The sequence below is a fragment of the Anomaloglossus baeobatrachus genome, chromosome 2 (genome assembly GCF_048569485.1).
Source record: "Anomaloglossus baeobatrachus isolate aAnoBae1 chromosome 2, aAnoBae1.hap1, whole genome shotgun sequence".
Lineage (NCBI taxonomy): Eukaryota > Metazoa > Chordata > Amphibia > Anura > Aromobatidae > Anomaloglossus > Anomaloglossus baeobatrachus.
The window spans coordinates 269,419,729-269,432,147 of NC_134354.1; the positions used below are offsets into that span (position 1 = coordinate 269,419,729).

A 12,419-nucleotide genomic window follows, 5' to 3' on the forward strand; every position below is an offset into this window, starting at 1 on the left:
TTTTATTTTTATCCTCCTTGATGCTGAACGAGGAGAGGGGAGGTCATGCAAGAGAGCCATGGAGAATTTCAGAGACTTACTCGAGCTGCCAGAGGTGATCCAGCTGGTGACTCAAGGAATGGCGGGGGGTGAGCAACACCGACACCCACCAGGTGCAGGAGCAGAGTCGCCTGTTTATGTCAGCTGGGGTGCCACTGCACACCCCGCCCTGGGCCTGGTCTGCAGCAAACTAAAACTACAGTGCTGGACTAGGATGGCTACGGCTGAACCGGAGAATGCGGATGCAGGCCCTGCAGCTGGTCCGATCTTGGAAGAAGAGATGGAGGCCTGGCCGAACTAGTCAGACATAAATGCCCTGGAACAGATGGAGCTGGATTGGAGGAGGAGAGTGAGTCAGGCCTCGACGAGGTAGGATCGGTTGTGCCCTGGGTCCAGGCTGGTGCCACACTGTTGGTCGCCCCCGCTTCTCACTACTGCAGGGAGCGGACAAAACAATCACTGATCTCGGGGAGACCAGCCAGAGAAAACACTGCCGGGAGCCAGCAAAGGTGCTCAACACAGTGAAAATCCTAGGTGCATTGCCCCCTTGAAAATATGCAAATCAAAAAAAGTCCATGGACCCTCTGTTAGGAGTCTCAACACAAAGAATAGCCAAATATTCCTCCGGGAAGGACCTAGCCAAGGAGTGGCTCTTTTTAGGAGACCACCATAGCCACCATATTAAGTGGCCCTTTTAGTCAAAACCCAACTCTTTGACGGGTTTAAAGATATGACTAGGCAAATACCAAGGCCAGGTATCCATGCACAGACAGCTGTTTTGGGGTATTGCCCTCATCAGTGTGGAGTAGGATTCTGGCTAGGTGGGAGCAATGCCTAGTAGACCAGCAAGACAAAACAATCACTAATCTCGGGGAGACCAGCCAGAGAAAACACTGCTGGCAGCCAGCAAAGGCGCTCAACACAGTGAAATCCTAGGTGCATTGCCTCCTGGGAAATATGCAAATCAAAAAAGGTCCGTGGAGCCTCTGTTACTCCACACTGATGAGGGAAAATACCCCGAAACAGCTGTCTGTGGATGTATACCTGGTTTTGGTATTTGCCTTGTCATATAAATTCAATTTAAATTCGTCAAAGAGTTGGATATTGACTAAAAGGGCCACTTAATATGGTGGTTATGGTGGTCTCCTAAAAAGAGCCATTCTTTGGCTAGGTCCTTCCCGGAGGGATATCTGGCTATTCTCTGTGTTGAGACTCCTAACAGAGGCTCCACGGACCTTTTTTGATTTGCATACTTCCCAGGGGGCAATGCACCTAGGATTTCACAGTGTTGAACACCCTTTGCTGGCTGCCGGCAGTGTTTACTCTTGCTGGTCTCCCCCAGATTATTGATTGTTTTGTCTTGCTGGTCTACTAGGCATTGCTCCCACCTAGCCAGAATCCTACTCCACACTGATGAGGGGCAATACTCCGAAACAGCTGTCTGCGGATGGATACCTGGCCTTCGTATTTGCCTTGTCATATCTTTAAACTCATCAAAGAGTTGGATATTGACTAAAAGGGTCACTTAATATGGTGTTTATGGTGGTCTCCTAAAAAGAGCCACTCCTTGGCTAGGTCCTTCCCAGAGGAATATCTGGCTATTCTCTGTGTTGAGACTCCTAACAAAGACTTCACAGACCTTTTTTGATTTACTCCAGGAGGAGGGGACACCGCAGAGAACCACGTGCCCGGTACCCCAGGCCAGACCATTGAGAGCCTCCACGCAGCCGCTGACCGTCAATGAGTCGGTGGGACTCTGTGTACAGCTGTTATGGGAAGAGCCCTATTGCACTGTGAAACAATGCCTGTGAAATATCTGTACCTGTCCTTCGGAGAAGAATGTTTGTGTGAGAAAACTGTTTACAGTAAAGATGAAGTGTTTTACAGCTGACCCAAGTGTGCGCTTTATTCCTATGAACGTACATCTGCAGCATGTTCCCTGGAACAGGAGCAGAAGCAGCAGCGGGCTGACAGCCCAGAAGTATCCTGGTCCTCAGGTAACTGCACCACACCGATACTACTGCACACTCCAGCCCCAGTTTCTGTAGTTTGTCAGGCGGGTTCAGGACTATGCCTTATGCCCACAACTACCACCCGGCCTCACGTTACATATAGATCCTGCTGGAATAGAATCGACCTCCTTTGCTAAATGTCTACAGTGTACTCTGCCCTCGGGAGCACACACCTAGGCTCTCTGGCATTAATTAGCAATAAATGTTGATGCCCGACATTGTTTTTTTTTCTCTTTATTCAGACTCTTGGTTCACATTTAATTGAGATTTTATTCCTCAGTATTTTTGTTACAATACAAGAAGCTTCAATGGAGCAGAGCTGCAGCAGTGTAGTCCTTTCATCCCAAGGTAAAATTAATAGGGAGACACAGTGGGGTTTAAACAGTGAGGTGTCTGAAAATTATATCATCTACTTTGTATCACAATGAGCTATTACTTTCCTTCTACTGGAAAACGCGATTATGTTGAAACTAAATTCAACTATACAACATCAATGTTTAAAGTGGTGGTCCACTACTCAGTGTGACGACATGGACTCTCATGGGTTAAAGTTTCTTAAAATTCAGCCAGACAGGATGATAGATTGTTTATAGATGGGGGAGAAGTCCCTCATTGTTTTTACAAGGCTCTTGTTGACTCAATGTAATTGTGTTGGCCACTGAAAGCCAGACGTATTGTTTCTCCAGACTCTTTCAGTAACCATTGTATTGTAGTTGTGTATTGCTAATGTGATTACCTTAGTAGCCATTGTCGAGTCTGTGACTTGCAGACTTCATGTAGATATCCTCAGTCTTGCTATGCACATCATTTAAATGAACATTGTCCATGCAGCTTGAGATTCATCCAATGGGAGAGGCGATCTTGTCCAACCAATCGATGAGGACGCAGTGTATCCAAGTGGAAGGCTGTGGCTATAAAAGGGATTTCTTTAAGCCACCAGTGGTTGTTGATGGATGCTGATGGATCCAGTCTAAGCTCTCAGGAGCTGACTAGAGGATCAGGATATCTTATGGCTTCAATCTAGGGACTCCGGTTCCGGTTGGAGACCATATCCACAGCCTAGGGATTTCGACTCCGGTTGCCAGGATTGTAACATCATACCAGGACTACCTAAGGAGGACACTCAGGTTGGGACAGTTCAGTCACCTGTTACAGACTTTGCAGACCTCACACAGCTTCCTGAATCTGGCATTATTCCTTTCTCGGTGGGTGCCCGCCAAAAGCGGGGTGCTGCTGGATTGGAGTAAATAGCCCTGGAACCTCTGAGGCATGGACATTTTAAATCCCTGGTGAGCCAGCGTAAGGGTGAGAATCTGTTGCCTGTTACATTTGTGTTTTGCTGGTTATGTGTTATGTGCCGTTAATTGTTTGGGGATCCAATAAAGTCTAATTATTGTGGTTCCCTCACCCTGTGTTGTCTGAGTAGTGTTACGCCCATGGTTAAGGAGGCCGGCGTTCAGTTGGGATGAGCCCTGAGCCACGCTGTCTTTCTAAAGGCGGCGGGTTTTAGTGGACGAGAGCACCCACTGAGCCCCGTGTCTCCACACTCGGCAATAGTGCCTACATCCCTGTAAAACTGATAGGGAAGGATTTTTCTAAATACTTTGTTCAACCAATTCTCCCTCTGAGTGGCGCTACTACTATCCACTGATCCCCATGAAGTAGTGACACCCCCCCGGGCTGCGTAATCTCTGAGATCCAGTGATGTCACATCAACTTCCAGCTGACCCGACATCACCGAGGTGGGCCTTAGTCTCCCTGAGTGACTGGGCTTTGAGCGGAGTTTCACCACTCATCACAGCCAAGCATCTTGTGCGCGCTCTCATTCACTGCAGAGCGCTGCAAGCAAGAGCAATGCTGGGCTGTGACGAGTGGTGAAACACTGCCTACAACCCAATCACTCAGAAAGACTGGGGCCAGCCACAGTGATGTCGGGTCAACTAGACATTGACGTGACATCTCCGGATTCCAGAGGTCACAAAGCCCGGAGGGGGGGGGGCACTTCATGGGAATGAGTGGACTGCAATAGCGCCGCTCACAGTCAGAATTGGCTGATCAAGGTATTTAGAAAAAGCCTTTGTGGTTCACACAAAAGCACAGCACACTCACTTAGCAACACATCACCAAACCTGGTAAGGGTGTGATTATACCCGAACCAGACCGGTCGGTGGAGTCAGCAGAGTGGGAACAGTGGTGACGTGTGGAGAAAGAAAGGAGAAGGAAGTCTAGTCGGAAGAATGGAGGAGCAAAGACCCAAGGTCTGGAGCTGGTACCGCTCGGCCCAGGCATAGATAGAAGGGTCCTAGAGCCCACGGGAATTACTACACTAACCCGTGGACTTGTTCCACATATAATCAACGAGTAGAGGTACACGGTTGCAATATGAGGACTGGTCTTCAATGCTAGAGGAGATTAAACCCACGGGCTCCCTAGTGAAATCAGTGGCTGAGGTGTCTCTAAGCATTGAAGCTACCACCGCACACAAACTTACTTGAAAGTGACCCAAAAAGGACCAACAGGGACAGAGCTTCATGCCGCCCAACAGGGATCATGAGCACTGGACAGAGTTCAGTGAGCGAGGGCGCAAGGCAGGAGGGCAAAAATAGCACAGACGTCGAGCAAGGAAAGAGCACATTAAAGAAAGGTGCACCGGACTCGACCTCAGGATCAGCTGAAGCCCATCACGGTTAATCCCGGCACTCCAAGGGTGGTCCATGGCTTGTGTGTAACCAGCTACAGTGACTAAAACATCTATTGACTGCATGCCCGAGTCACTCCCTTATTCACCTGCGTCTGCCATTATAGACTACTACCACCATCTTCCATCATGGGGCCCAGCTCTACCTGTGGAGAGCTATACCATCCAAGCTGCGTCACCATCAGCCCCAGAGGTCCCTGTCTCGCAGCGGTGGCACCAAACTTGCTGCATACCACAGGTGGCATCACGAATAACTCCCATCAACCCCTACATTTTTATTAAACTACACCACCGGGGTCATGGAGCCAGGCTTGGCCACTGTGGCACCCCAGCAGCAGAACCGTGGGCCGATAACGAGTCTTCCCAGACCCCAGTGAGGGCGTCAACTTGGCGTCACAAACAAGATTGCGTGCCCGTTACAACGGATATGGTGTGCCTTAACAGACAGTGCAAATGACGATCATTGAAACAACTGCCATTAAGCATGCGCCGTGGGAAGAAAGAGGGCGTGCCATTGTAGGCAGAACCCAGAAAGGGGGCAAAGGAAATTCCCGCCGCTAGGATGGCTGAAAGGTTAACCCTAGAGTCCTCAAAGGAGGCGACAGGGTGCAAAATGAGGAAGGAAATCCGGCTACTGCCGCAGTCGCAGCTCCAGCAGTCCTGTTCTCAATGCCATATATTCCTGGAGCAGCATGGCTACCACAGTACTCCCATGGAGAGTCCCATACCTTGGGTGACTTCAAAGAGAGACTGAATAGTTTGTTCCGGGTGTACCCTCTGACTGAAAATCAGAAAGCAAGCATCCTAATTGGCCAGATAACGGGTGCAGCCCAGCGGGAGGTGAAATCCTGGTTGGAGGCTGTAAAGGGAAGGGTGGAGCAGATCCTGACTAAGCTAAAAACCACCTTCAACACCCGCTCAGCAGCTGAGATGAAGATGAAGTTCTTCGGGTGCAAGCAAGGAGTGCAAGACAGTGTAAGGGACCATGCTTGAACCTCCAGGAGGCAATGCGGGCTGTTTAGCAGATGGATCCAGAAGGTGTGCGCGATGAGGACCAGCTGCTAACTGACCAGTTTATCGAGGGACTCCAGTCAGATGCCCACCGAACACAGCTGCGTATGATGGCCCTGTAAAACCCTGATCTGCGCTTTGCACAATTCAAGGACTGGGCTATTCGGGTGTTGCGAGATCCAACTCCAAAAATCCCTAGCACCCATTGCCCCCAGGCAGACCCTTGCATGGAGGTGATGTCATCCTCTCGTCTGACAGTGGGGGCGAGTGAGCAGACCTTGGGTAGTGACCCCTCGAATGATCTCCGGCTCCAAGTGCAGGAGCTGACCAAAGCTATGGCCGCCTAACCAAAATCGTGCAGAACTCCCAAGTAACCCCACAGCCAGTGGCTATAGAGCTGGCTTCGAGCCTAGGGGATGTTCCGTGTGGGATCAGGAACACTCTGTCGTCCACACAGAGCCTACGTTGGGGGTTTGTTTGTGGCGGGTCCCCCACTTTGTTTATCTTTCTACTACAAGATTGCACATTACGAGAGCGGTGCAAGGACACTTGGCATTGTGCTCTCCAAAAAGTTTATTATGCTAAGAAAATATTTTATACTGTCAAGTTTTATAATGTCATAGTGTAATGTAAGGGTTATGTTGGTAACGTTCAAGAAATGATGCCTCCCATAAAGGGAAGAAATGTTTGAAATGTTCATGATGTTGAAAGCATACAAAAATTGCATGTCTGCACTGTATTTTTGTGTTCCAGACCAAGGACGTGCTGGGATTTGCTGTGGGGGAGAGTGGCGCCGCTGAGGCTTCAGTTGCCACAGAGGTACTGCACCTCAGCCAGAGGTGTGGTATTTCATCCTGGGTAAGGAGGAGGTCAACATCGGTTCACACAGAAGCACAGCTCACTCACTTAGCAACACATCAACAAACCTGGTAAGGGCGTGATTATACCCGAACGAAAACGGGGGGTGGAGTCAGCTGAGTGGGAACAGAGGTGACGTGTGGAGGAAGAAAGGAGAAGGAAGTCTAGTCGGAGGAGTGGAGGACCCAAGGTCTGGAGCTGGGACCGCTCGGCCTGGGCATAGATAGAAGGGTCCAAGAGCCCATGGGAAATACTACGCTAACCCGTGGACTTGTTCCACATATAATCGAGTGGAGGGACACGGTCGCAATACGTGGACTGGTCCCCAGGCTAGAGGGGATTAAACCCACGGGCTCCCTAGTGAAACCAGTGGCTGTGGTGTCTCTAAGCACCAAAGCTACCACCACACACAAATTTACTTGAAAGTGACCCAAAAAGGACCAACAGGGACAGAGCTTCACGCCACTCAACAGGGTTCACAGGTTCATGTGCACAGGACAGAGTTCAGTGAGTGAGGGCGCAAGGCAGAAGGACGAAGCTAGCACAGAAGTCGACCAGGGAAAGAGCACATTAAATTTAGGTGCACCGAAGTCGACCTCCGAACTACCTGGGATCGTCTGGAGCCCATCACGGTTAATCCCGGCACTACAAGGGTGATCCCCGGCTTGTGTGTAACCAGCTACAGAGAGTAAAATATCTATTAACTGCATCCCTGAGTCACTCCCTTATTTGCCTGCTTCCGCCATTATAGACTACTAGCACCATCTTCCGCCCTGGGGCCCAGGACTACCTGTGGAGAGCGCTATACCATCAAAGCTGCATCACCATCAGCCCCAGAGGTCCCTGTCTCACAGCGGCCACACCAAACTTGCCACATACTACAGGTGGCATCACAAACAACTCCCATCCTCCCCTACATCTTTATTAAACAACATCGCCGGGGTCAGGGAGCCGGGCCTGGCCACCACGGCACCCCAGCAGCAGTACCACAGCACGGTAACGAGTCACCCCAGGCCCCGGTGGGCGCGTCACCTTCCCTATCAGTTTTACAGAATAGTGGTCACTGTTGTAGAGTAGTGAACCACCCCTTTAAGTTACAATTAATTATATATGTTTGTAGATGAATATATTTTCCTCCTATCACATCCAGAGCTGCATTTACAATTCTTCTGGTTGCTGTTATGGACAAGTCAAACATAACTCTAACACAATCCTCAGTTGTAGATCTCTTAAAGGAATCTGTCATTGGGTTCTTGCTAGCAGCATTATGCATGGGCAGAGATGCTGATTTCAGTGGTGTGTCACTTACTGGTCTTTTTGTGTGCAGTTTTGATGTAATCACTATTTTATCTGCTGCAGATCTACCAGGTCTCTGAATGCTGAGCAGAGCAGGGCAGGTGGGGCTACAGCCCCAGGGCCCGCACCACAACAGCTTTTGAGGGGGCCCCCATCACCATCTGTGTGGCCGCGATTTTATTAATGCCGCAGTCATTCAGGACCTCACTGTACCTTTAAAGAATTTCAATACCGGCCATCACTGTGCTGCAAACATGCTCACTGCACGCTGTGTGGGCTGCATTTGCAAGGATGATGTCACCGCGCGCCTGATGCTGCTTCTTCCTGCCGTAAAGGGGCTTGTGGGAGGACCCAAGCGGAGGCCCCAGTGGATCACAGTAAGTATGAGATCATCCAGCATGGTGCCAGGCAGGAGGCTGCAGTGAGAGGTAGCAGGACGCCGCTCCAGACGAGATTCCATAGTGTCAGCGTCCACTCTGCTGGGGATCAGTGTGAGTTATTGCAGGAGTGTGAACTGCTGCAGATCAGGTCGGGCAGTCAGTGCCGGGTCATCGGCTCCAACCTCATCCCTCCCCTGCAATAACTCCACTGAGCTCCAGCGGAGAGCTCAGACATCACTACACAGAATCCTGCACTGATCACATCTGAAAGCAAAAAACAGGAGAACAAGGAGTTTATTGTGTAATAAACAGTATCTTTTTATTTTTAGTAAAGATATTTTTTTGAAGATTTTTTAAAAAATTAATTAATGAACAAACAAAAAACAACAGATGATAGCAGACACATCTGAAAAACATGAATGATAAAAAAGGTCATAGGGACACAAAACAAATTGTACAGAACTGCAATGAGAAGGAAAAAAGGGCCATGTGCCAGAGGATTGAGGTAGCCACACAAAGCAGGTACTGTCACCTACACATCAATTGCACACATCAACAAAGTGCTATGTGCCAAGGAGAAAGATTGCAATATACCCATAAGAAATATCAAAAAATAGCAGCACTATAAATAAAGTGCTAAGTGCAGAAAAGGGGGGGTAGCAAAGGGAAGCTGAAAGAGTTGTATCAGTAACAATAAGTATTTAGATCATACAGTTAACAACAGCTTCTCTAGACGAAGTACTGAAGTGCAATCACAGCAGCATTGGTGATGGAAGTATGCTATCGATGTGTAGGTCACATACCATTTGAGGGTCAGAGCAGTTCGAGTCTTGTGAAGGTGTCCCAAGGAAGGCAAAATACCCCCCACACCCACCGACGTACGTTTCACCTAGGGGAGAAAAATATCCCCATACACGGCTTCTTCAGGGAGGGAGAGTGGCCACTCTCCCTCCCTGAAGAAGCCTGACCCTCCAATGGTATGTGACCTACACATCGATAGCATACTTCCATCACCAATGCTGCTGTGATTGCACTTCAGTACTTCGTCCAGGGAAGCTGTTGTTAACTGTATGATCTAAATACTTATTGTTACTGATACAACTCCTTCAGCTTCCCTTTGCTACCCCCCCCCCCCTTTTCTGCACTTAGCACTTTATTTATAGTGCTGCTATTTTTTGATATTTCTCATGGGTATATTGCAATCTTTCTCCTTGGCACATAGCACTTTGTTGATGTGTGCAATTGATGTGTAGGTGACAGTACCTGCTTTGTGTGGCTACCTCAAGCCTCTGGCACATGGCCCTTTTTTTCTTCTCATTGCAGTTCTGTACAATTTGTCTTGTGTCCCTATGACCTTTTTTATCATTCATGTTTTTCAGATGTGTCTGCTATCATCTGTTGTTTTTTGTTTGTTCATTAATTAATTTTTTAAAAAATCTTCAAAAAAATATCTTTACTAAAAATAAAAAGATACTGTTTATTACACAATAAACTCCTTGTTCTCCTGTTTTTTGCTTTACTTATGGAGGTTGTGTGGGTGGGGTGAGTCACTTCTCTCCCCACCATCAAATCAATATTGGTATGGTCAAATTTAGATTCTGTTTGTTAACTGATCACATCTGAGCCTGAAGGACAGCACACATTATATGGCTCATATTACATATAGAATATGTGAGGTCCTGTAGGTCCAGGTGTGATCAGTGCAGTACATTGTATATCTATGTATATGGTATACCACATCCAGAGTACAGAGTAGTGTGAAATACTGTGTACACACATCAGATGGTATATAATAATGTCACTGTAATGTCCACACGGTGTAAGGAATCCACGAGAGTAACTTGTAACTGTACTTTATTCTTTATTCTCCAGCATACAGTTACATCAGCATGGTCATAACTGAAACTAAAAACCTCCTTTCCGCCTCTCTTCCTGTCCCTACCCACAATTCCCTAGACCTGGTTTTTCTTAAAGAGACAGATAGAATCATTGTACATTACAGTCACAATCATTGGAAAGGAGGAGGGGAGGGAAACATATCCAGCCCCATGTCTTTAAAAAAAACTTCAAATTTATTAATTCCAAGTAAAAAAAAATTCTTATATGGACTAAAACAATCTCTCCATATGCCTTATAGCACTATAATGATGTAACTTGAGAACAGAAGAGTGAAGTACAATCTTCTGCATTATATAGTGTATATTACTGGACAGCAGAGCTTTGTACAATGTTTGGTGTATAAATCTACATCTTACAATGCAAGTGTGCAAGAAGTATACAAAGATCAGGATAAATATGGAAGCAGACATGTCAATGACTCAAGTACAAAAAGTAAATTCAACCTGATATCTCCATGAGCTGAGCCAGCTGACAACCCCAACTCTGCCACATGCCTATATAGCAATAATAGAAGGTGGCATTCCTGTGCAGTGAGCGGAGCTGCTTTCTTACCAGTCACTCTTGTCGGCGTCACAGTTGCAGTAATGCCTCATATCAATGCAGCTTTCTTCTAGTCCACAGGTGCACTGCCCCGGTAAGGACCCTCCCCAGTACGAGTGCTTCTCATTGCCCTTTCCGATCCACCAGGTAAAGGGCGCACCACCTGCAAATAGCCAACACACAGAAATATTCATAAGACTGGAAGTTACTGAACACACGTATGATCACAGGTTTATATACTGCTCGTGGCCTCTCGGTTTCCAGCTATCTGCGTATTCACTCTGCCCACTTAGCGCCTCCATCCTGTTACTGTAGAAGATAAATGATATTTCCTAATTCACATTATAGCGTCAGTGTGTGGAAAAAAGAAAAAGCGAGTCTAACTGTGACCCCTATGCAAAGTGCAATTCTGAGCACATCTCTGCTCCTTACACTTTGTCATTACACTTTTTTTCTGGAGCAAAAATGATTTTATACTGACACATTGCCTTATTTGTGTTTTATTCAATATTTTATTCCCACATTTTTTTGAGTTAAAGGGAATCTGTCAGTAAGAACAACTATCAAAACTTCATATACGGGCATGCAGGTCTTTGAAATGTAAATCAAACAAGATATTTATATTTGCTATATGTTGCTGTATTCCTGAGTAAGTAGCATTGTAATACATGTGCAAATGAGATGCTCTGGGCATGACAGAGCACTTAAAGGGGTTCTACATTACTTGGACAACCCCCTCTCATTCCTAATATTCACCCCCATAAATATGAAAAAGCCTATACTTACATCCGGTGTCGGTACGGTTCCAGCTATGCCGACTCTCACATTCCCAGGGCTAACGTGACATTGGTATTACACACGAGCCTCACGATCAATCAACACCGGCTTCTTTCTCCCTGCTTTCGTATGTTTAAGTAATTAACAGGAAGTAAGTGGCAGCTGTTAATTACTTAAGGCAGGGAGAAGGAAGTCGGCGTTGAAGGGCTGTGGGGGTCCCATGTTGTATCAATGTCACATGAGCCCAAGGAACACAAGTTCTGACTTAACTGGATGTGCACTGGCACCGGAGTATAGGCTTTTTTATGTTTATGGGGGTGAACATGCGGAATGAGAATTCCTCTGATTGTCCCACTCCTAGTTTTGGTTTACTAATACTGAGGTAAAAAACTCACCAAATACTGAACAAGTGAACTTGGCCTAAAATGGCAGGGGCTGGACAGAGAAACATCCTTGGGAGAATGAAGAAGTGCTTTATCACAGGTCACAATCACACATTGAGTATTTTGAGAGTTTTTACCTCAGTATGTGTAAGCCAAAACCAGGAGTGATGCACGTGTCACTATTATACATTGCCTCTGATTGTGCCACTCCTGGTTTTGGCTGCAAACAAAAATAGTCAACGAGGAAAAAATAGTCAACGAATACTGAATGTGTGAATGTGGCCTCATGAGTACTTAACACCTAATTTGCAAATGATTGAAAACGCTGACTTCTCAGAAATGCAGCAATGGATAGGATCTATAGTTCACAGGCCTGTGAGCCCACATACAGTGGGTGTGAAAAGTATTCAGACCCCTTTACATTTTTCACTCTTTGTTTCATTGCAGCCATTTGGTAAATTCAAAAAAGTCATTTTTTTCACATTAAAGTACACTCTGCACCCCATCTTAACATAAAAAGCCCAGA

General features: G+C 46.9%; 1 protein-coding gene across 1 annotated transcript in view; it reads right to left on the reverse strand.

Moving 5' to 3' along the window:
- The window catches only part of LOC142289690 (contactin-associated protein-like 5), a 766,069-nt gene that overhangs the window by 364,976 nt on the left and 388,674 nt on the right, over window positions 1-12,419 (reverse strand). Inside the window, exon 13 of the mRNA XM_075333618.1 lies at window positions 10,746-10,896. Within this exon, the coding sequence (XP_075189733.1) occupies window positions 10,746-10,896 (151 nt within the window). The remainder of the gene's footprint in view (window positions 1-10,745; window positions 10,897-12,419) is intronic.